This window comes from Paramormyrops kingsleyae, chromosome 10 (genome assembly GCF_048594095.1).
Source record: "Paramormyrops kingsleyae isolate MSU_618 chromosome 10, PKINGS_0.4, whole genome shotgun sequence".
In the NCBI taxonomy this organism is placed as follows: domain Eukaryota; kingdom Metazoa; phylum Chordata; class Actinopteri; order Osteoglossiformes; family Mormyridae; genus Paramormyrops; species Paramormyrops kingsleyae.
This window is the reverse complement of record NC_132806.1, coordinates 27,097,757-27,122,377: the sequence shown is the minus strand read 5'-3', so window position 1 is coordinate 27,122,377 and position 24,621 is coordinate 27,097,757. Positions and strand designations below refer to the sequence as shown.

The 24,621-nt window shown below is 46.9% G+C and overlaps 2 protein-coding genes across 4 annotated transcripts; one reads left to right on the top strand and one right to left on the bottom strand.

The window, feature by feature from the left end:
- Positions 1 to 479: 479 nt before the first annotated feature.
- Positions 480 to 15,620, bottom strand: ints6l (integrator complex subunit 6 like). Its single transcript, XM_023797714.2, has 18 exons — positions 15,308 to 15,620; positions 15,124 to 15,201; positions 9,377 to 9,526; positions 8,863 to 8,952; positions 7,840 to 8,023; positions 7,024 to 7,152; positions 6,508 to 6,671; positions 6,013 to 6,165; positions 5,795 to 5,927; positions 5,574 to 5,668; positions 5,150 to 5,260; positions 4,758 to 4,973; positions 4,180 to 4,306; positions 3,740 to 3,882; positions 2,974 to 3,208; positions 2,072 to 2,428; positions 1,895 to 1,988; positions 480 to 1,763 (listed from the first exon to the last, which is right to left on the bottom strand). Exons 1-18 carry the CDS (start codon positions 15,416 to 15,418, stop codon positions 1,652 to 1,654), a joined length of 2,682 nt encoding a protein of 893 aa, XP_023653482.1. The 5' UTR covers positions 15,419 to 15,620; the 3' UTR covers positions 480 to 1,651.
- Positions 15,621 to 17,947: 2,327 nt separating this feature from the next.
- On the top strand, positions 17,948 to 24,621 carry mospd1 (motile sperm domain containing 1). 3 transcript variants are annotated; one of them, XM_023797445.2, is made up of 6 exons: positions 17,948 to 18,099; positions 20,770 to 21,059; positions 21,642 to 21,717; positions 22,688 to 22,920; positions 23,848 to 24,009; positions 24,275 to 24,621. In XM_023797445.2, exons 2-6 carry the CDS (start codon positions 20,906 to 20,908, stop codon positions 24,304 to 24,306), a joined length of 657 nt encoding a protein of 218 aa, XP_023653213.1. In that variant the 5' UTR covers positions 17,948 to 18,099; positions 20,770 to 20,905; the 3' UTR covers positions 24,307 to 24,621. The 3 variants fall into 3 exon arrangements, with proteins under 3 accessions (XP_023653213.1, XP_023653214.1, XP_023653215.1); XM_023797446.2 differs by lacking the exon at positions 17,948 to 18,099 and adding an exon at positions 18,121 to 19,030; XM_023797447.2 differs by lacking the exon at positions 17,948 to 18,099 and adding an exon at positions 19,064 to 20,380.

Genomic DNA, 24,621 nt, shown 5'->3' with positions numbered 1-24,621 from the left:
CATTTTATACAAAGTTTTTTTTTCCCCATAATTTAAATTCCATGGACTGGATTAACTTTTATGGAAATGCTAATTTGTTCAACTGCAAACCATGTTTTAGGATGCTACCACTCCTGAAACTTCCCTTCAATGATCTGGAAGATGGGAGTAATCCATTCAGTAGGTTACATGTGCTCTGTAGTTATGAAATAGCAGGTAAATTGTGATTAAACTATTAAAGATATTATTGTGTATAATGCAAACACCTTCCACCTGTGCCAAAAGTTATTAGTATAACTATTAGCATTTCTTGATCTACAATATTTACATTTGTGATAAATGACAACACAATGGCCAGTGGAAATATTAAGATCAGGCATTTGAAGTGGGTAAAGATCTTGCCTGCTTTTCACTATTCTGTTACATTTATGTCTGACCCATTTCATGATTAATTGCATTTAAAGCAGGTGGTTGTTCTGTCAAATTACGAGCAAACCTCATTCCTTTTCAGGAGTTTATTTTTCATTCTTTAAAAAAATCTTAAAAGGTTCCATTTAATATATAGTTTACAAAATGTTCTTTTAAAATATTTTCATTTTATGCTCTGGTAAGAATACTGTCCAAAAATAATCTCTTTTTCATGTATGAACATTAAAAAGTAGTATACATCTTTCTTTAAAAAAAAAAAAAAATGAAGTGGAACAGGAAAAGCGGCAGGGGCTTCCTCGGCACGCTTGGAGTCATCCTGAAGGTGAGCCGGTAGCTGGGGTTGGGGCAAGGCATTCTGGGTACAGTGGTCTGACATGGTGACGATGAGGGTGGCCTTGGGTGGAGGGAGGGGGGGGACTGAAATTTATGCTGAATCAGCGACACACCTCCCACGTGGCTGGCAGATGGGGGAAAAACAGGCATATATTGCTTCTAAAAATGTTGGTATGTCTGCCTGGACAGTCATTAAAAAGGTGTTTTAAAGTGACATGGTTACAAATGTACTGCGGTCAGGAAGAAAAAAAAGGTCACATGGAAGAGCTGAGGTAGATATGCTTGCTCATGTGAGCACTGGGACTAGACCCACATGTCTGTGCCTGCCCTCCTGGACAGCGCCCCCATGAGTCAGCCATGAGCTTCTTAACTATGGCCTATAGGGGGCGACTGAAGAGCAGAGGGTGTTTCCTGTTCCTTCGGGAACAGTCTGATGGGTTGCCCATGTTCACTGAGCAGCGTGACACATCTACCGCCCTAAGACGCATTTGAATGAGGAAAATAAATACCCAGAGACTCCCTGGGAGCAGGTTTATGAGCTGGTCATGTGACTTGCCTTGCCCTATGCGGTAGACCCACAGCTTCCGGATACGTGTGCCTGGAGGTTCCTAAGCCAGATGCTCGGGCCTTCAACCCCAACCCAAGTGGTAAGCCTGAGGGGTGACCACTGCCTGAAGGAGGTGGGCCCAAAGATGTGCTTTCGTTTCCCCTTCCATTTTTTTCCTTTTCACTGTGCTGGACTGAAGCGCCCTCTCTGGTGGTGGGGGGGAGTGCACCGCTGGGGTGGGTCATCCTCTTAGTTCCACACCCGCTCGGCTGGTCTGCACCACCCTCCCCCCACGCATGTGCTACTCCATTAGTTTTTCTGCCACGTGTCCTCCATGTCTCGCTCCCTGCGGGCCCTCGCTGACTATCTGCCGTGGACGTTGTTGACGCGAGCAGGCAGGGCAGATAGTGGCTGGCGTTGCTCCATCACCTCTAGGGCTGTCTCCAACTGCTGGATCAAGACCCGCTTTTTAAACCTGGGTGGGGTGGAGGGACAAACATGAGACATGGGGGTTTTCCCCACGATGGTTATCTCTCGGATATTCTATCGCTTTGCCGTATCTAACCAGCCTGGAAACAGGAACGGGGGAGAGATCAAGGGCTTCACCTGGCAGCCTCGTTGATGGCGTGACGGATGAAATACTCCCGGACCTCTACGGGCCCTTTCACTTCCTCCAGAAGCCGGAAAATCGACTCATAATCTGGGGGGAAAATAATTCACCGTGATTGGTGGGTTGACCAGACAACTGACCAGACAGGAGCCAACATTTCTCCATGGACTTACTGCGGCCTGGCTTCCGGACCTCCTTAATGACCCGTGTGCGGAGCTCAGCATTGCTGCCCTCTAGGGGTAGTATGAATACTGCCCTCGGCACAGCCGTGTCCCCTTCCCCCAGTACCCCCAGTTGGTTGGGGAGAGTCAGGTCCTCGCAGTTCTCCACATGATCAGAGGGGGGGCTCTCGTCCAAGCCGTCCTCAAGCCCCGCCGGGTCCCCCATCTCACTTGCACCTGATCCCACCCGCTCCTCCAGTGTGGCCCCTCCCAGGCCGTCCAGGCCCTCGGACCACCCATCACCCAAATCCACACCTTGTGCCTCCTCCCCATTGCTCTCTGCACCTGGAATGCTGTTCCCCTCCACTCCTGCAGGGAGAGACATACATCAGAAAATCATTACAGCGACAAACAAGACACAAATAGTGTTACAATGTCTCTCTCTCATATGTACAGTAGTGTGCAATTGTCTTAGGCAGTCTAAGAAATTATCTTTAAATGATCTTCTTATTGGTGTAACACTATGATATAATGTCTGTCAAAGCCATTATGTTCAGCCATTTCAAAACCTCTCAAGTCTCCCCAGTATTTGCAGCAACCGTCCAACAATCCCATGTATTTTTTGACTAGACCACAAGCACACATTGGCTAATCAATAGCTCACAGACTTTTTAAACTAATTACTTAAATTATTCATTCCTATTCATTGTCTCAGCACCCTGACTGTCATTGGTCTATTAAAATGAGACCCCCCCCGAGGTCTAAAAGGAGCCACATTAACTGCAAATCGCAGGCCCCATTGAACACAATGTACCACACGAACCCAAATCACATGATCGCGACACAGCACAAACGTATGTCACGGTCCCCACGAAGCGCACCATATGGACACACCCCCAGCTCCAAATCCCTACCTTTGGGTGAAGAGATGGGTTTGATGAGGCCAGTCTGGCCCGGGACACCTTTTCCCGCGGGCCCTTTCCCCAAGACGTGGTTGGGGACGGCGGGTGGAGTCTGCGGCCGCCTCAACAGCGGCGACATGCTCCGCCTCCTCTTCGGCATGCCCCCCAAGTTTGGGTCCCCGGTGTTCCCCCTCTTCTTGTTCTGAGGGCCCGCCACAAACTCGTCCGCCTCGTCAATCATCATCCCCTGAACCCGAGGAGAAGGCAAAGAAACAGAGAGGGGGGTGGTTTAGGATCAGGGTCTGGCACTGTTCAGAGAAGAGGAGACACTCCGAGGTATAGCCGTCTTTGCTTTTGTCTCCGTTGATTGGTCGGTCATTTGTTGACATTCTGTTAGATTGATTCACTCGAAGCATCTGAGCTTCTACATTAACATTCCACAGTTCTGCCTCACCCGGCCCACAGCACTCCTGCAAGAGTATAAAGGCGTTTTCCATTTCACACCATGAGTCACCAGGCGCAATCCAGGAGGTCTGGCACTGACTCAAGAAGTGACTCTTCATTCACTGTTTGAAACCAGGACGTTCTATGCTGGAGCTAATGGAGACAACCTGGCCAGCTCAGCCCCGCCCACCGATCGTGGCATATTTTTATATACAGAAATCATGCTAAGGTATAACGTGGAGCTAGCTATAGTTTGCTATGCTAGCTGTTAGATTTATTGATGATGCATTTGTCCACCTATAGGCGTCGCTCAGCACGCTGAGCCAGACTGTACCTTCTTGTCTTGCTTGAAGGGGTTCCCAAACGTGTGCAGGCGTTTGGGCTGGTCAGGGTCGATTTCCCGCAGGGGGGCCGGCATCATTTTCAGGTACTCCTGATAGTTGCCCATTTGGGCCACGGGGATGCTATGCATGTAATCTGACAGCCAGTAGAGAGACCGCAAGGTCAAAAACCAGCAACGACTAACCCACAGCAAACTTGTTTTCAACTTTGGAAACTAATAGCTCAGGCTCTGAACAATGTCTTTGTGATGAAATATCTGTTGTTTTCAATGTATTGGCTACAGGTATTGATTTAATTTAGTCAGATGAGCTCCCATGCACTAACTAACCAAACATGTTTTACAAGTAAAACTCAAAAATGCAAAGCAAGCAACGGACAAATTCCTCCTTTAAGGATTTGAGTGCAAGACCTCTGGGCTCCAGCATCCTATACCTTCATCCTGCCCCCGGAGGAGCTTCTGTGTTTGACGTAGCAGGTTGGAGCGCATGCGGGTCAGCTGGTCCAGAAGGTTCCGCCGGGGAATGTCATAGGCGTTCCGGAATGCCTGGGGTTTCAGGTCCTGGGAAGGAGAAATACACATTTGTTTTTAATTGGTCCAGCAGTGACACTTCCAGATTTGTTTGCCTTAATTCCTCATCTCTCCTCTTTTGAAGATACTAACCATTATCTAGAAAATAGAAGAATGTAAAGAGCATTTGAAAGGTGGAAAGTTCAGGTTAAGAAAGTACAAATCCAGACCAAGATTTTGTTTCAACCAACCATTTGAGTATAAAGAGTCACATTCACAGAGTACTCAACTGGTTGGTTGAAACAAAGTCTTGGTCTGGATTTGTACTTTTTGGACCTGAACTTTCCACTTGTGAGAGTATTTTAATGAATAGATAGAAACTTAATTTATCCAGAAGACATGGTTTTGTTATCTGTTCTAAGGCCTGATCTGGGACATATTTTAGGATTTGCTGAGGATTCTGCTCTGAAGCTGGGCTGGGGTTCTGAGGTGAGTCTGGTACCTTGTTGAGCAGGGCCACCTGGAAGCCTGCAAACTCCTTGAGGTTGAAGTCAACCAAGCGCAGTGGAGCCTCCCCGCTGACAGCCTGCAGCAGCTGCTGGAAGTCACACCTCTGGGCCAGGGACAGTGCACTCGAGTGGTTCCGCACCTTGATTCCTGTCTCCTGGGGGGGCCTCTTTCCCACCGACACAATCAGGCGGTCTGACTCGATTTTAGCCTGTAGATGAACAGGTACAACACTGGAGTTTTATTGGTCAATCACTTTTTATAATCCATGGAACCTTAATTGCTTTCGCTATTTCATCTGAGGAGAACCTTCAACGACCCAATCGACAGAGCGAACACTAGATTCGTGTCATGAGGTTCGGGTCACCGTCGTTCTGGGACACCCACCTGCTGGCTGAGCTTCTTCAGGTAGGAAATGACACTGTAGCTGAGGCCACAGTCCACATTGTCAGAGATGAGATTGGGCGCTCCCATCATCCTCAGCGCCTTCTTAAGTGGCTGTTTGAAGAAAGAGGAAACATGTAAACGCAAGAAACACAAGATGGTCATTGGAGTCATGCATGCACCAACTCAACTGGAACTCTAAGAATCTAGGTATGATGCCCAGAGATCACACTAGAGATAATATCCAGAGATTATCCACAGAGATGACCCCCTTGAAATGAACTTAAAGTTCCTCCAGAGATTCACCCAAGAGATGACATCACCCCATCAAGCAAAGGTGTTTATATAAAAACTGGAAAGTTCATGTTGTCACTATAGCCGGTGCCTGAGGGCCTGTATGGCCATTTTCACTGTTCCTCGTCCTTACCAGGAGGAAGTATGGGGGCATGGTCTTCAGATATATCTCGAAGGCCTGTCGCCACTTTATGTTGGGCTTTAGCTTGTGCACCTTAAACAGGTCGTCTGTTGGATGGAAGAGAGAAACACCATCAGGCCACAGCAAAAGTAACGACAGAACCAAAGAATGGGTAAAAGGCAGACAATGTGCCTTTAGAGGATGAGGTGAAGAACAGGAAGCGATGTACTTACCCAGAAGCGGCAGTAGGACAGGGTAGTTGTACGGCATGACAAAGAGGTTGACGCAGGTGAGCGTCGTGCTGGCTTTCAGATACCCGAAAGGCTGGCCCAGGTCCGTGTGCTTCCCACTGCTGTTCACAAACACCTGGGCCGTAGAGGAGACACGTCAGTCTGATCGCAGCTGGGGTAGGGAGTGTCACTGGGTGTTGGAGAGGGAGAGATCTTCATACCTGCCAGCACACATGTGGGGTCTTCCTTTCCAGGATGTATTGGGTCAGGGGTGAGGGCTCCAGCTCATACTTGTCAAAAGGCAGCTTGTCGATCACCATGGGCTCGCAGTCCACACAGGAGAAGCGCACCACAGGGTGGGCTGTGCGTGGGGGCTGTGGGAGAGCAATTCACGTAAGCAAGTGCCACAGTTTTCGCACTGGACCCTCCTGCTGCTGTCCCAAGAGACGGACGTCTGCGTGGGCACCTCTCCAGGAAGCCAAGCAGCAGGAGAACCTCGACTTCACACCCGAAGGAGGACTGAGGATGTCGAGGCTCCGGAGCACCGGAAACAGCTTCGGTTTCCTGTTCCAGCTCTGGGAGGTGCTGGGATCCAACAGCTGGCAACCACTGGTCCAGAGCCAAGAGCGAGACTGGCTTCACTGGCATCCATCCACATGCTAACACAGGCTAATGCGCTAACCCCCAGAAACACGGGCAAGCAACTGTGGACTCACCAGGGCTGGCGAGTTCTGGTCAGGCCAGAAGGACTCCGGGATGGGCCAGTGGCCCACAGGTACCCCGGTCTTGGGGTTGGGCCGCACATAAATCAGCTTGTGGCAGCTGTGCCAGGGCTGTGGTCCTAGGCTGGGTGCAGGCCGAGTAGGATCCAGTGGGCCGTCTGTGAAGCCAAAGAGTAGGTCATCCCCCACCTCATGGGTCACTAACCATCCAGAGATCCGTCATCCTAGTTATATGTACACTCCACCGCCACGTGAATCTCAGAGATTAAAAAATCATGTAATTCAATGACAAATTCTTGCACATACAGATCATGTTGTGAAACAGATAGTGTGAGTCCTTGTAAACAAGCGACAGGCTTCACATTCGGCGATCAACGTAGCGGCCCATCGTAGCAGATAAACGGGGGCGTTGTGTGAAGCCAGATGGAGGAAGGTCTTCCAGGACCAGGAACTGCATTTCATTCATCCAAGCTGGGTGGGGGGGTCGGATAGCTCTATGGCAGGCCATACCTTCGCCAACAATGGGGGGATCTGGACCCGTCTTTTCAAAATTGATGACAACGCCACTGAGAACCTTCTGGACCAGGGATTCCAGGCACTGGTTCAGCATCCGCTGGGTCTTCACACAGTACGACCGTCCTGAAAGGGGTCACAGAGTCACTGAATGAAGGAACCACGCATAGAGTCTTAGAGGTGAACACACGCACCTTCCAGATGTCAGTTCCGAATCCCTATGAGGATCATCTATAAAGATGATATTAATCTTCATATTAATATTGATTTTTAGCTCTGATATAGACACTCCGCTATAAAACTGTTGACCTATTTCAGCAGTTTAGAAATTCATCTGTTATGTTTTTCTGCACAGCAAAGTCTTTTGTCCAGAGTGACTAACAAGCTCACAACTGTAGTTATTTATATGGCTGTCAGCTCATATTCTGTTGTTATCAGTTTCCATATTCGTCCACTGCAGCTTTACATTTTACCATGATTCAGTACTGGTGGGTTTCAGGGTTTACTGGGAAATCAAGGGAATTTATTCTGGGACTGAAACCAGGCATCTTATACTGTGGTGTTATTCTAAGTCCTTGATTTATAATTTTTCTACCACAATACGTCTTGGTCCAAAACACCACCTGTACTATTTGTCTCTATTCATCTCTATTACAATAATCTCTAAAAACCACAGCGGCTCACTTCAAGACCTTAACCTGACAAGAAAATGGTACACGGCTATTTAAGTAGCTCTCTATTGATGTTACTGCCCAGGGGGGAGGAGAAAGGTCGTGAGCTGGGGTGGGCTCAGGGAAGGGGCTGTGCACGCACCTCCCGTGACCTCGCACATCTGCGTGATGGCTGAATCGTCCGTGGGTACACTGCCCAGCTGCTCGCTATCTGGGGTGGCTGCTCCCGACAGGCGGAGCACCAGGGCGAAAAGGCGTTGGTCCCAGCGGAACGGCTCCTTGGTCAGCTCGCTGCCTGGCAGGGGGGAGTTCAGGGGGAGGTGCAGCTGGAGGAAGAAGGGAGGGAGGAGAGATGGGCAGTGCGAGAAACAGGAAATAGCAGCATGTAGTGAAGGGACAGGCAGTAGCAGGGTGTTGGAGAGACAGGAAGTAGCAGGGTGTAGGAAAGAGACAGGAAGTAGCAGGGTGTAGGAGAGACAGGAAGTAGCAGGGTGTTGGAGAGACAGGAAGTAGCAGGGTGTTGGAGAGACAGGAAGTAGCAGGGTGTAGGAGAGACAGGAAGTAGCAGGGTGTAGGAGAGACAGGAAGTAGCAGGGTGTAGGAGAGACAGGAAGTAGCAGGGTGTTGGAGAGACAGGAAGTAGCAGGGTGTTGGAGAGACAGGATGTAGCAGGGTGTAGGAGAGACAGGAAGTAGCAGGGTGTTGGAGAGACAGGAAGTAGCAGGGTGTTGGAGAGACAGGAAGTAGCAGGGTGTAGGAGAGACAGGAAGTAGCAGGGTGTAGGAGAGACAGGAAGTAGCAGGGTGTAAGAGAGACAGGAAGTAGCAGGGTGTAGGAGAGACAGGAAGTAGCAGGATATGGGAAAGACAGACAAGAAGGGTATACAAAAGAAACAAGCAGAAGAAAAGAAGAAAAGCAAGGGAAAGCAAGACAGATGGAATAAAGGCACAGAAAAATCAGTCTGAAGTGTGAATATGCTTGTGAGTTCTATCTGCTTGTCTCATGTCAAACTTAAAAAAATCTTCCATTCAGGAACATTCTACAGCCACATTTCAAAATCTCACTGCCTGTGTCACTGAGGTGAGACAGAATAAACAACAATGGGGGGCACCTGCATCAAGGCCCTATATCAGCTGGAGTAAATGGGGGGGGGCACAGATCTCACCTCATCTGGCACCCCAGAGTTGTGTGTCAGCTTGTTTCCATCCGTGATGGTAATGATCACAGATGGCTCCAGGAAGAAGGGGTTCCGTCCCTAGGGAGAGCATAGCAGCAGGTGTTGGGGGGGGGGGGGGTGTTATCAGATAAGCAACCAACGGCAATAGTGAAAACCGACACCAAGAACACGAGGCTGCGCAGTCTCATCGACATTTCAGCCTCGAGCTTTAAAACCTGCAAAAACTAGAGGGACTCATGACTGCACAAGACACAAGTGAGCCTGCCACACTAAGCATGGGCGTGGTCAGTGCATGGGCGGGGTCAGTGCATGGGCGGGGCCAGTGCCTGGGCGGGGCCAGTGCATGGGCGGGGTCAGTGCATGGGCGGGGTCAGTGCATGGGCGGGGTCAGTGCCTGGGCGGGGCCAGTGCATGGGCGGGGCCAGTGCCTGGGCGGGGCCATTGCATGGGCGGGGTCAGTGCCTGGGCGGGGCCAGTGCATGGGCGGGGCCTGCGCGCCTACCTGCCCATAGTTGTCGATGCCAGAGACAAGGCGGTTGAGGTTGAGCAGGTCAAAGCCGGTGCGGAGAGCCTGGCCCAGAGTGGTCAGGCCAGAGGCCTGAAGGTTCTTCAGCTCGCTCATGAAGGTAGCATGGTTCTCCTTCCACCCCGCCTGCAGCACACAGGGCACACAGACAGGGGGTATTAAACACACAAGGGCACAGCTGGGGTCGCATTACAGATACAGGAAAAAAAGAAAACATAGACAAAGCACATTATAGAAACTCCAGTCGCTGAATGACTCCATACTGAAGCAGGAAGGTATGATTTGTTCAGGGCATATGTGTGGTAAGGGTGAGGCAGGGCTGCACTTGGCCCTGGACTTTTACTTTTACCCACGCACCAACATTCCCAGCCTCCGCCTCCATCTGTTCACATTTTTAATACCAGCCCCCCTTCCCAAAGCTCGGACAGGAACTCATATCCCACTGACTCAGAGTCACTGTATTATCCCACTGTCTCAACTGTAACAGGATAATCCCAATACTTAATCATCACAATCCCAATACTTCAATGTCACTGGATCATCTCACTGTCTCAATTTCATTAGATTGCATCAATACCTCAGTGTCATTGGATTTTCTCACTGTCTGAGGATTATATCTGGATTATCTCACTGAGACAGGATTATCCCACTGTCTCACCATCAAAGAAATATCCCACTGTCTCACTAAGACAGGATTAAAATAACAGAATATAATAAAACCAAGATACTTTATTCATCCCCAAGGGGACTTTGCCTTTTCACCTAACCTCATCTTGTTCTCCATGAGACACACAGACAGGTGAGAGCAAGCTTGAAGGTCACAGTGCAAGTCAGTCAGCATGCAGCCCCCCTGGAGCTGGGAGTAAAGGGTCTTTAGACCGTCCAATCACACAGACAGGCACAGAGGCTAAGCCCACTGAGCCACACAGCACCCCTTAATACCTAATCATCACTGGATTATCCCACTGCCCCAATGTCACTGGAATATCTCACTATGACATGATTATCCCACTGCCTCACCCTCACAGGACTATCCTACTACCTCACTGTCAGATGATCATCCCAGCCCACTGTATCAGTGTTGCAGCATTACCTCACTGTATTACTAGCACAGGGCTATCTCACCGTGCTGCTGTTACAGCATTACATCACCGTGTCACAGTGTCCGGATTACATTTACTCTAACCTACAGGCGTACATCCACAGCATTAGACGGATGCAAGAGGGGGAGGGAGGGAGGGAAATAATGAGAGACAGAGAAAGAGAGAGATAGAGAGAGAGAGAGAGAGAGAGAGAGAGAAAGAGATAATAGTACAGACAGGATTATCTTTTCAGAACACCAGTGGGGTGTTTGTGGTTCTGCATCACCGTTGGGGACGAGGAGGCTGCACATGTGTAAAGCCGTAAAAGACACACAGACAGGCAGGCAGAAGTAGGGGGGCACATGTGCTGGAACATGCACACGCCGCAGAGCGCAGGGTGGCCTGGGAGAAGCATTTGTGAGGTGACAGAGGCGCATGGCAGACGGTGGCGCTCGCTCTGAATTATTCAGCGACAATGGACTGATTTAGCTTTTCTGTTCACATCCGCCTTTCTTTCCTTGTGCATTAAGAATTCATCGCATCCGCATGGGGCTGACTGTGGCCGCTGTCCACGCTCCCACACCGGCGGGGAGAGAGGGCACAGGGCGGGACGCGGACTGGAGGGGGAAGGACGGAGGATGGAGGGAAGGGAGACACGGGAGGAGGGAACGAGAAGCAGTATGTCATGCTGTGCCAAACGCTGCTGTGAGGTCAGCCCCCTCTGGTAGCAGGTGTGGAGGGGGCGTGGCAAGCAGGTGTGACAGACAGCCTGACACAATGTCATTGCACTGCCCTCCTAATGTCACTTCTGCCCTCTAGAGGACCTGCAGGGGAGGAACGGTCACCAACACACACCCAAGTCAATAAAGTCCCTTAGCTCATAATTAAGTCCCCAGACCAGTTCTGCGGCTGCGTCATTTGGACTCTTTATTTGCACGGTTTAAGCTGAGATGGAACCAGTCACCCAAAGCCATGTAAGTGTGACAGTTTTTCAGCGCACCCCCCCCCCAACATCAAGTCAGTCACTGCAATCAGCCCTACCTCATAAAAGACCCCTGCCACAAGTACAGTATTAAAGAGAACTTAAAAAAAAAAACAAAAACGAAAGTGCACTTCAGCCTGAACTTATCTGTGAAGAATGAGGAAAGAAAACTGCTGCAACATAGACAGCGAGGAGAGAGGCGCCGCAGAAAGGCTGTTAGGTAACAGCATATAACAGCCATACTGGAGGACGGCAGCGGAAACAGGGCGGCTGTGTAAACCTGCCAGAAAGCCAAGCTGTTTATGTACTGAAGTAAATCACATTTAAGTTTAACTTGGTGAAATGAGCTTCAAACTACTAACATTTATGCACACTACAGACCAATGATCACCATTCCATTTACACCCTACAGATCTGTGATTATTGCTCCTTATATACCCTAAAGACCTGAAATTATCACCTCTTATATACCATCCAAACCTGTGATTTTTTTCTCCTTATACACCCTACATACCTGTAATTATCACCTCTTATAAACCCTCCAAAACTGTGATTATTTCTCCTTATACACCCTACATACCTGAAATTATCACCTCTTATATACCCTCCAAAACTGTGATTATTTCTCCTTATACACTCTACATACCTGTAATTATCAACTCTTATAAACCCTCCAAAACTGTGATTATTTCTCCTTATACACCCTACATACCTGAAATTATCAACTCTTATATACCCTACAAAACTGTGATTATTTCTCCTTATACACACTACATACCTGTAATTATCACCTCTTATATACCCTCCAAAACTGTGATTATTTCTCCTTATACACTCTACATACCTGTAATTATCACCTCTTATATACCCTCCAAAACTGTGATTATTTCTCCTTATACACTCTACATACCTGTAATTATCACCTCTTATATACCCTCCAATGCTGTGGCTGTCAGTTCATATATTCCCTACAGACATAGGAGTCCTTTCAGTTAATGACTCTTCGATGTAAAAGTGTCTTTCCTCATGCCTCATGCCCCCATGCCTTTTCATCATAAGCATTGCAAACCCATTCCATTCTCTAGTCACCCCCCACTCCCAGTAGTAAATCTGCTGGCTTTATTTCCTTCTCATATCAATGCAAACCGATGTAAGTAAAACAGAGAACCTACATGATCGTGTCACGTGGCAAACAAGACTTCAGGCCGGAAACATGCAGAGACAGGAAGGTGGAGCTGACTGCTGCTTCATGAAAGTCTGCCCCGACCTGCTGGATCCATGGTACGGGTGTCTCAGCTGTCTGCCTGTGCTCCACAACCCCCCGCTACCCTGATTCAGGGCCAGCGATCACAGCAGGGAACGAGAATGATGATTACAGCCCCAAAAGCAGGGCACGGCGAGCGAAAGAGACACATGCCCATCGGGGGGCCATCAGACTTCTGGCAGAGCCGACTGGCAAGGCAAAGGACGGCTTCAGAATAACTGACAGGGGAAAAGAAGAAGCTGGCTATGGAAACGGGTTAGAAGGGAAGCCGGCACGGGACAAGGAAAGGGAACAGAGCAGCTGGAATTCAGGGGTATGCGAGGGTGCCTGCGAGGGGGGCAGTCATGGTGGGGGTGCTGCGGGGGGTGAAGGGGCAACAACAGGAGCATCTGCACTTTCATACTTGAAGAAATACGGTATTGTCTGTTTTATAGAAAAAGCTTTCTGCCCATATTATTTATTGTACCACTGTACTATTCTTACTATTCTATGATTCTATTTTAAATTCACTGCAGCAGCTCTAGGAGAAACAAGACACATTTTGTTATATGTGAAGCTCTGTCTGCCATAATGACAATAAAGTTGAATTGGGTTCAATTCAGATTAAAGCTCCTCTAAGCCACTGAAAAAAAAAACACCGAGCCACAAATGTGGCCTGGCTCCCTGGGGGACATGTCACATGCCCCCCCCCCCGGGGCAGAGGCTTGGACTACTGACTGGGTTAAGATAAGGGAGATCCCTGCGACCATCCCTGTTACCATCCCACCTGCCATGTAACATCCCCATCGGCGCCCGTTGACACAGGCGTGCTGCATGACAGCGGCAGTAGGCCACACTGGCGTGCATGCGGCATCGCAGCTGTGGCAAGGTGAAGCCCTAATGTGCAGCACTGGAAAAAGCACGTGGGACCAGAAAGCAGTTCTTCTTATGCACACGGATGGCTTCTGCCATATGCATTTTACAGTGTATTACACAAACAGACACACCGGCATCCCCCCCCCCCCAACATGCACTGCTGAGTCTGCAGACATATGACACCACAGTGGCCGCAGGGGAGCCAAATCATGTCATACAGTAATGCAAGATTAGTAAACACGGCTCTCCTCATACTGTAAGGGGGGGGGGGGGGGGGCGTCGAGACTCTGTATGCAAGAAACACACTTGCCAGTATCTTCAACAAGCAGCCCAGGAGTTTAGGAAATGGGTTTGTCTCCAGAATGTTGCAGTTTGGCATCCAAGGTCTGGACATACATTTATGACTGAAGTATTTTGAATACAAGTGCATCAACTGGAGAAACCTCAATTCTGAACCAGACCAACTTACACTTCACTGACCCACAGGGGTCCGAAAAGTGTGCTTCTCAAAGGAACAACTGCATGTTGGCAAAAAAAAAAAAATATATATATATATATATTAACCAATCAGAGATGGGAGTATAAAGTTATGACTGCCCTCCAGTAAAAGGCACTGGGGTCCTGACTTTAACAGCATACTGGAGTTTGAATGGGCACCTTGCCCACTGTGAAGCCCGACAAAGGCCTTGCTCAAATGCACGGAGCTCGTCTCCATCCTGTGCCATGCACGCTTATGTATGCTTCACAGGGTAATGGCTACGGTCCGTTTCTATAAAACCTGGCTTTGTTAATATACAGCCTGTCCCAAATCAGGCTCCACTAACAATCCTTGGTGAGGCACAGAATGCCTTGACTTTCTCAACTTCTGGCAGCATCATAAATTACTTTCTAAGACCTGCTGGATGGTTCTCTTTCATAAACTGAAAGTATTGCATACAGAGGACAGTGGGAGGGATTGGGTGTGTGGGTGTTTGTCTGTATGTGTGCTGGTATTGGGGGACAGGAAATAGATTGTTTACATGGGCACTTAGTTTTTAAAAGATAAAACCAAAAAGAAAATTATAAAAATTACAACTTGTGTGGGAAAATAAAGGTTATTAAGGAAATATCTTCCTACATTTTCTCACACAGAGGGGGGAGACAAGTTTGATTAGCCCAGTCTGCGTCGGCCAATGAGAGCGACTTTAAGGAAGCCACTAAGCGGATGCGAAAGAAGAAAATAGGACGAGATGCAGGGCAGTTGTCCAATCCGGGACGAGCTAGTCCGCCATTGCGTCACACGTGACGTCAGTGTCGATCATAAATCTCCCCGCCTCCATCTAAGCGTTCGAGAGCTCAGCTAGTACAAAAGCAAAATGTCCGCCATGTTCCGAGGCTGCGCTGCTCCGGGTCTGCGGGTATTTTAACAAAAATTAGTCGTTTTCAGCGCCGGGAGGCCGCCCAAACCCGCAGCTACGAACCAGAGGGACAGTAGAGTCTCACTGTCAGAAAACATCTCGCCTCAACCACATCAAAACACAATTTAACAGTATTTATTTACCTTAACTCCGTATGGTGGCTCATCAAATGTAACTAGCATGTACCTGTCGCCTCTACTAGCCGGGTCTCGGGCGCGCAGCTGTTAAAGAAAACGAAACAATACACGTTATTTTCGACTAATTCGACTCTCAGTTCCAACAAGGCAACATAATATACTGAGAAGTCGGGGTAAAATTACTCTTTACCTTCATAAAGATCTCAACCGCGCCTTTAGCAATGTCCAGATACGTCGTACCCAAATAAGTGCGCTGATTCATAGAAGCGGACGTGTCTATCAGGAAAAGTAAAATAGGCATTTTTGAAATACAGAGATATAACTATATGCTTACTAAAAAAAGACAATGTCAACATAGGACCTATCTTGCGGCCTGGGCGTGTATATGTGTGTATATATATTTGTTTTAATCGCACCCCCCTCAAAAGAGGGTCGTACAGCCACCCCTTACTGCCGCCTGACTCTATCTGTCTTTACTGAGCGGTGCTCAGGCTCGCGCTGGTAGAGAACTTCTCTTCCGAACAAACTGAACCGCCCTCTTTCCACTGTCACCATGCCATTGGCTGAGTCCGCCCGCTGTAACCACGCCCACAATAAATATGTAATAAGGTTGGTGAGAGCTCCGCCCCTTTCTGCATAATAAGTACAGGAAGACGGATAAAGGAAAATCTGCCAGGCACTTTAAACTGGGTGGCCTTGGCATAAAATTATTATTGTTTCGCCTTTATTGCGATGGCGGTGTGTATATATAACTCTGGTGAATAGGTAAACAGAAGCGGCACGCGATTCGTGCGTTATATGAACATCATAAAGCCCCCCACCCTTCGTGTTCTTTTCCAGTGTTGTATAGGGGGTGGGGATTTGGTCTTTGATACAGTTATTGAAATATTTCACACAGCGTTACGCTCCATCGATTGTTGAAAGATACACGACGCATCGACGCGTTACAATGTAACTGCTACAGTGTGTGGGTAGACTTGTTATGTGTGGGAAATACGCTGTGGAAACAGGGATCCCCGGTCGGAAATTTTGATAACCATATCTGGAAGGACTGGACACACTTGCTCGTGTCATGACTTCGTAAAAGTATACAGAGGGCGGGACATACCTTGCAAGTAAGTCATGGGGATAATATTGCGGTAGGCTGACGGCTGAAGAATTAATTGTGTATGTGCAAGACTGTGAGGTGCACTCTGTTTACTCAGCTGTACCTCTTCTGACAACTCTCTCTTCATAGCCCCTCTGATAAGGTCAGGTCGCTGGCGATTAAACATCCTATGCGGTAAAAAAAAAAAAAAAAAAAAAACCTGGACTGACATAATGCCAAATTGTAATAAAAATATTTAATCGCTCCCTGGAGATATTGTTTATGACAAACATACATTGTAAAATGCACGTATGAGGAGAAAGGAGCACATAATCTGAATATACATCAGAGTACAAACAGAAGAGTTAATTTTCTTGTAGTGTTTGTGCAAAGACGGATCAATATGTGCCAGTCACTCTGGTATTGTTAAGTATAGGCCTACATAACATGTGGAATTTGAATGATTTTCTGCGATACAAAAACAAAAAAACACCTATCTTAATTATCCTTACCTTCCTATAGTTACGGGGGCTGCCACACTTTCCCATGTGCCCTGCACTGATGGCTATAAGGACATTTCCTCAACGTAACATCAAAGTTGTTCATTCGACTGGAAAAGGGCCATGTTACTTTAGCTATCAAAAGTTCTCTCTATCTTTGTCTCTCTTACCCCGCCCCCCAACACACACACTCATACAATTATATATATATATATATATATATATATATATATATATATATATATATATTTGTCGCTCCTAAAAGAAGTGTAGCAACTCATTTTGAGAATTAATCCCAAACACCGTGATCCTGACTGCATCATCATAACACTGATGGCTCTTCACAAAGCTGATGCTATCGTTCATTTCCTATATATATATGAAATTTAAAAGCCAAGCTTTCTGGAAACCGTTACAGAGTCGTTTGTATTTTTTACGCCTTCCCGCGAAATAAAATTGTCCATTAGCACACCACTGGTCAACATACATTTTATGTTTATTTTCTCCAATATGCAGCCATCTTGACAGCAGAGGCTATGTTTGACACATTGCAGATGTTCAAGGGACGGCCAAGCGTAAGGCAGTGAAGGGTTTGTTTTCTTGCCACATGAAATAAACGCAAGTACTATATGTAAAGAAATCTATCATGAACACAACGCCCTGTTAAACTAATAACATACCAAATAATAATATAGCAAACCACAATAATCTAAAGCGCAGCAAATGGGAATTATATGTGGAGGAAAATAGTGATGGGGACAGGCCACATAACATTATGCAGTTTTCATAGGTCTATTTCATAATGTCTCACACTATCCGAGGGATATATTTTATTGTTAGATGCTTAATGTCACATCTTGGAAGCAGGGTGTAGATTTTGAACGATAACTGTTTTTCTTTTGAAAGCAAAAATGCAAAGCGCGCTAACATATTTGTAAAGGCAGATAGCGAGAAAGAGAGAAATTATTGTCATTCACGATTCAGAACCTAAAACCAAACAGGTGTCGTTGTCTTAGCTGCCACTTTTGCAATCCACATGTTTTGTCTAATGAATAAGTGCATGGTGAAATAGCCACAGCAAGTCACAGTTTGTAACTTTAATGTGCTGACTATACCCTCGCGAAGTTCACTCTGCTTTCATGACTGTTACACCTGTGTTTAATCGAGATGAACCGAATTCCAGACTGGAGGAAAACACAGTTTACGTTTTAGTTAGAAAAATCATTACGTCACTGGTTGGCCGTGGAGGAATTCCCGAGACCCTCCACTATCCCAGCATCCACCGTGCTGAACTGCAGAGCATTGACAAAGAAAATAACAGCAGGGTGGGATTTACCACAGTACCTAGCTAGCTTGCTAGGTAGTCGGTTTTGCAATATAACGGACTAATTAAGGGTACGTCTTATCTGTTAATCCAACAATTTAATCATCTGTAGTGGCGAATTAATATAATGTAAAATGTCGTTGTATTTGCATATCGGGAGTTATCCTGATAGTGTAGCTTGCTAAAAAAAGGTGCTGCCATTGTTCACCCCATTCGTAGATCATTATCCCGGTATACGTCGTGTGTTGCATCGTTTATTTTTACGTTATTTATGGCTACCTGGATAACAAGCACACGTAGTCTTTTTTTTCTAATAGTGTTACAAACGACTCCTCGATTTGCTGTTTAGCTAGGTGTGTTAACCCAAGTAAACCAAGTTTAATCAAGATGCACTGTAAGGATTTTATATAATACATTATTAGTGGTGGTGTCCTGTTTCGGTGAAGTTTTAGGGGAACATTTGAAAATGTTAACAAGTAGTTTCTGTTGACCGCTGATACCGGCATGGTCTGTGTCAGTTCTGGTTGTTCAGGGGGTTGGTAGCTAATTCCTGCTGAAAGGAGACTCGGCTGCAGTGTGGGATATTAATCGTGTTTTGGCAGATTCAATAGCTAGCCTGCTGGCGCGTTTTCTTAAAAAAGCTGTTTTAGTACTTCGGACGTGTGATACAGGGCATGCCTGCCGGCGCGCGGCGGAGTACGGAGCCGAGACGTGACGTTTCAGGTTGGCAGTCTCTAAAGATCGCGCGTGTAAACACGGTCACGTGACTAGCCACGTGTAGCTACCGTCGTTCTGTGGTATTTAAAGGGAAATACCCCTATCGCCCCTAAGTGTCCAAATGTCACCTCTGCACTGTTCACGAACGGCGCACATTCAGATGGCGGATTGCGAGCAGAACGTTAAGTGGTTAGGCTTAATTTAAACAAAGTTGATTTCAGTGAGTATTTAGCGTAGCCTTCTTGACGTGCCCCGCTTGGTGACTGGCTACATTCAGCAGGACGGGTCGGTGAATCTGTCCGACGTACTTTATTTAGCTTGCATATAGTGCGATGTTGCGGCAATGTTTAGAGCCCTTTGTCTTTCAGTATAATGTAATGTAAAGTGAATATGGAGCAAATTATTGCCACACAGGTGTACTGTAAACAAGCACGTATATATTGCAAACAAAATCAATGTATTGAAAGGTTTTTTTTCTGAATATATAGTGATACTTTATTTCTTTACGTTTCGCATTTTTCAGCACCCATTTTTCCTATGTATGCTGCACTTTGTAACGCTGCATTTTTCTTTGCGTCTCACTGTCTGGCCTCATTTTGACACGGTTTGGGCGGTGGGCGTGGCGAGTCTTACCCAATCTACCTGCCTAATTTGTATATTGCACGTCTGTGCATGCGCAGAATTGCCACTTTACATGTTTTACGACTGTGCACGATTTGTGCCTCTGTTTCACGACATTTTCACAACCCAACCTGATGTTACAAACATAGTTAATTGAATGGTTTGAACTACCGTTTTGGGAGACAATTGGATGGTTCCAACAATGTAAGTTGCTAATGTGCTTAGCAACTGCATTTTTGGGAAACGTACCTATGGTGCCTAAATCTTTTCACGCCATCAGGTTCGTTATACGGACTGCCTGTGAGCTTGCAATCTCCACCAGCCCAGACTGGGATATTCAGCCAGATATTTCGATTTTGGATTCTGTATTTTCTGTCTGTTCAATAAAAGTTATGCATAGCAACTGCCCTTGTGTCATAGTGCATGTTTATGGGTTTCTTCAGGTACCCCAGTCACGGCGGGGTGACCGTAAATGTCCCTGACGGTTGCCGGTGTTCTGTCGAAAAATACTACCTATCGAGACGTGCTATCGAGCCTTTCTGCGCATGTGCAGTTCCACCGTTTTGGGATTAGGGTTAGGTTTTAGGGATTAGGGTTAAGGTAAGGGTTTTGGGGGGTTAGGGTAAGAGTTAGGGTTATCGATTAGCACCATGGTAGCATAACTCGACAAAGTAGCTCATCTCGACAGAACACCGGGTTGCCAACTTTGGTCAGCTGGCTGGCGTGAGATTTTCAGTTCAAGTATGCACTCGCATTAACATGTTTGTAATAATTGCCCCAACGCTTTGGATGAATTTAGGTTTACAATGGAATAATACATATTTGCAGCAAGATTTCTTGATAGTCTGAAAGCGTGAATGTCACACCAGATGCGTGAGAGTTGGCAACCCTGTAATGGAAATATATTTCAGATAAGCACATAAAAGGACAAACAAAACGCATTTCCCTGTTTTTTTAAGTGGAGTTATTAAAGGCAGTTTTCGCTCATGTTGTGGAAGAAAATATGTACGCACGGTACGTACGTCTGCGCATGCGCGGTATTTTCGACTTCGATTTTGGTTGCAATATATACATATTTTGTTTACCGTACGCACATTATTAGCGCTATGTGGCCCAGTTTAATATGTTAAATATGCAGACAGTGGGGGTTTGAACGCCTGATTTAAAGGCTTCAATACAAATGTGAATTGCTGACAATGCTTATATACAAACATGCAAGATTCTCAATATGACTTGGGTCAAGACTCCTATCTTGGGGGGTCTTTGATGGAGTGACCGTAATGGCAGCATTCCAGAACAGTGGTGTATCTGTTAAACATGTAGATAGAAAATGCGGCATGAGTCGTAGTATTAACACTGACCAGGGGTCAATGAGGCCATTGTCATCCTCTTTCCCCTCTCAGAGAGCTTGTGATGTTTCTAAGAACTTGAGTGCCGAGTGCAATCTGAATGCAGAAGGAACCCCCCCACTGCCAGCCGGGTGAGTGAGAAAGAGAAAAAGAGAGGGAGCGGGGCAGGAAGTGAGGTCATCGCGTGCCAATGCAGCAGCAGAGCCGACTGGCTGATTCAGCAGAGGGCAGCCTTCCTGTGTTCGTCTTCCCCACGGAGCTGGTCTTCTATGCCGATGAGCAGGCCTCGCACAAGCAGGTGCTCACGCTGTACAACCCCTATGAGTTCGCCCTCAAGTTCAAAGGTCAGTGGGCGGTGCTTCAAGCCGCCACCCATCACCACTCAGCATGCTGCTATGCTGTTCCTGCTGTGTGGTTTGCCGGCTCCTTTTCCCCAGCTAATACCCTCAGGCAGCAACAAGTATCTTGTTGACACTCAAGTGGAGATAGACAGGCACGATGGAGTCCAACTGCCCAAGGGTTGGGGATACGTTTAGCATAGGGTCTGAAGCTCAAGCAGGACTCAAGTTACACACCAGAATTCCGCTGGCAGGAATGTAACACCCTGATGTGCACAGATGTAACACACCCAGGAGCTGCCACATGTCATGGCTAGACACTTCTCCCAATGTCCCTCTTCTTAGTACACTACCGCTGTGTATAAATGCTACCCAGAATAGGCCCTGCAGAAGCTTACAAGACACTGTGTTGGGACTATGGTTGCAAAATTCTGGGAACTTTCTCGTTAATTCCCATGGAAAGTTCTCACCATGGAATTCTTCCAAAATTCCCCTGCTTAACTTCCCACGGAATGGGAAGTTTCTGGAAAGTTTCAGCCCCTGTGCAACCCTGCTTGGGACTGACGTCTCTCCTTTCTTTTCCATCAGTGCTGTGCACGGCACCCAGCAAATATGCCGTGGTGGATGCCACGGGAGCCGTGAAGCCCCAGTGCTGCGTGGACATGTGAGTAGGGCTTCCAGATTATGCCAGAGGGTCCAGGCGGTCAGTCACACGGCTGCAGCTGGTGGCACAGGTGCTGCTGCCATCATGGTTGCCGCTGTACGGAGATGTTTCCCAATGTGCATTTGACAGTAAAGCGATGGAACATAAAGCTGGAAATTTTACAAAATCACTGACACTGAAAGCTTAGTATACCGAAGTATACTATGCAGTACTGTTTCAGGCAGTCAAAGAAATGGTGTTTAAATGATCATCTTGGTGCAAATCTGATATCTGTCAAAATGTGTTAGCTTCATAATTTCAAAATGTCCCTAAAAGTCACCATAATATTAGCAGTAATTATCCAGTGTACCCATGTATTTTTTGATTCAACCCCTAGCATACCTCGTAAGGCTATAATCAATACCTCACAGATTTTTTTTTTAACAAATTAAATTAAGTAATTTAGCTGGTGGTAAATTACAATGAGTACATGGAATGGCTGAGGTGCCCCTAAAGAGTTTTTATAGGTTTTCCTATAAAAAAGTATTAATAGGTTTTTGAACTAAAGTGGTGTTCATCTGGCCATCCAATGAGACATCAGTAACTTTTTGGGGAACAGAAGAAATTCTGGTCAGTTTTTATTGAATTATTCTTAATTTGCATTTGTTGTGAACTTGAATTGTGTTGTTTTTTCTGAGCAAATATATACTTACTACTACTGGTAGCATTTTCTTTGACTGCCTGAGATTTTTGCATGGTATCGTTTAACCCTCTATGTTCTGAAATAATTGGTAGCTAATTACTTTCATGCACCATCACTATGAAATACTCATGTTGTTGATATGTTCCTCCTGGCCTTAACCTTGTTTTGTCTGTGTGAGAGATAAAGTGTTCAGATTCAGGCTTCAGCCTTTACTGCTGGCTGCGTAGCGGGTGAAAGTTTTGGCGGCCATCTTTCTCACCTCCACTAAATCACCCCCCTCCCCGGCAGAGTGATCCGGCACAGGGACGTGCGGCCGTGCCACTATGGCGTGATGGATAAGTTCCGCCTCCAGGTGTCAGAGCAGAGCCAACGCAAGGCCCTGGGCCGCAAGGAGGTGATGGCCACCCTGCTGCCCTCGGCCTCCCAGGAAGCCACGCAGCCCCGTTCTCAGGAAGAGGAGCACCGCATGAAGGAGCAGTTCGCCGACAGCGTCTTCTTTGAGCAGGCAGCCTATCAGACAGGTAGGGTGGGCCGATGGGGGTGTGGTCACACATGGGCCCCTCCCAAAACCATATTTTTCAAAACGCATGGAGATCGATTGGTTGCAAGCTAGAAGGTTATTTTTTTGATAGTGTGTGTTAAATAGCATTTGGAACATTAAGCATAAGCAAATCAAAAATACTGGTTTGGGATAAAAGGTCTGTGTGTAATGTGTGTAATAATCCAGATTTTACTTTTCTTGATTAATGACTTGAATAAGGAATAATCCAGGGATATTTAATGCTGGGGTGGCACGGTGGTGCAGTGGTTAGCAGTGTTTCCTCACACCTATGGGACCAGGGTTTGAATCTCTGCCATGGCTCTGTGTGTGGAGTTTGCATGTTCTCCTCATGTCATTGTGGAGTTTGCATGTTCTCCTCATGTCATTGTGGAGTTTGCATGTTCTCCTCATGTCATTGTGGAGTTTGCATGTTCTCCTCATGTCATTGTGGAGTTTGCATGTTCTCCTCATGTCATTGTGGAGTTTGCATGTTCTCCTCATGTCATTGTGGAGTTTGCATGTTCTCCTCCTGTCATTGTGGAGTTTTCTGGGGGTCCTCTGGTTCTCCTCCTCCATGGTCCAGAAACACGCCAATGTGAATTGGAGTTGCCAAATTGTCTGTTGGGTGTGAATCATGTGTTGGTGTCCTGTTCTGGTTTTTTTCCTGCCATATGGTTGTAAATTTCGGGGTAGGCTCTGGACCTGCAGGTATAGAAGATGAGTCTTGAATACTTTTGAATTTTAATTTACTGTTTTTTTTTTCATACCACTAGATGGCAGCAAAGTTTTGATTAGAATCTTAATGCTTTTAATATCAAACTTTACCCTGAGCTGAATTGTAGTACAGTGGCACTGTGTGGCTGACCGCCCTCATGCTGATCACTGGGTGTTCCTGTGTGCTGCCCAGAGAGCCGCGTGGCGTCCGGGGGCCCCAGTCTGCTCGCCATCCTGCTGGGGCTGGGCTGCGTGGCGGCCCTCCTCCTGCCCACGCTTGGGGAGCTGGACTCCATTGTGCCTGTCTACCTCCACTTGAGTGTCAACAAGAAACTTGTTGCTGCCTACGTTCTGGGTGAGCAGGAAGGAAATCGATGCCTCTTGGCATCTGCATATATTAATTAGATTTTCTATTCTATATACCCATTCAAACAGCTGGATATTGTAACTGAGACATTATGTGCAAGGAGCTATCAGGTACAATAGCAAAACCAGCAAAACCAGCAAAACCTTGGACATAAACAAGCAAACTGTTCTGTGTAATCGCAGCTCTTCTGGTTCCCACAAGTTTGTTTTCTTTTACAGTAATTCAGGAAATTTTTCTCTTCACTGCCACGCAGGTCTCCTCACGATGGTGATTCTGCGGCCATGAACCGGTGCCCTATAGAGAAACAAAGACACGGAGGGGACGACTGGGGAAGAGCAGACACACACACGTACACGCGGCCCTCGTGTGTCAATGAAGGAGAGGCTGTGCAGGAATCCCTGCCCCCAGCCAACAGGACAATGTCTCAGTATAAACACTACACCCAGAGACACATTGAGGACGAGAATCCCATCATGCACTGGGCTTTATTTATTGGGCCTATAATGGACAGAGAGCACAAGTGACAGAACTGGGGGGAGCAGGTGTGTAGGTTGACTAAAGGCACAGGGAGACCTTTATTAAAAGCTCTGTTTGACCTAA

Excerpts from the sequence above, each read along its gene's own strand:
- ints6l (XM_023797714.2), bottom strand. The coding sequence starts at position 15,418 with ATGCCTATTTTACTTTTCCTGATAGACACGTCCGCTTCTATGAATCAG. Across the intron at positions 8,024-8,862 it reads ACTCTGGGGTGCCAGATGAG|CTGCACCTCCCCCTGAACTC; the intron begins GTGAGATCTGTG and ends TTCTTCCTCCAG. Across the intron at positions 6,166-6,507 it reads ACCAGAACTCGCCAGCCCTG|CCCCCACGCACAGCCCACCC; the intron begins GTGAGTCCACAG and ends GCTCTCCCACAG.
- mospd1 (XM_023797445.2), top strand. The coding sequence starts at position 20,906 with ATGCAGCAGCAGAGCCGACTGGCTGATTCAGCAGAGGGCAGCCTTCCT. Across the intron at positions 21,718-22,687 it reads CCCCAGTGCTGCGTGGACAT|AGTGATCCGGCACAGGGACG; the intron begins GTGAGTAGGGCT and ends CCTCCCCGGCAG. Across the intron at positions 22,921-23,847 it reads GCAGGCAGCCTATCAGACAG|AGAGCCGCGTGGCGTCCGGG; the intron begins GTAGGGTGGGCC and ends TGTGCTGCCCAG.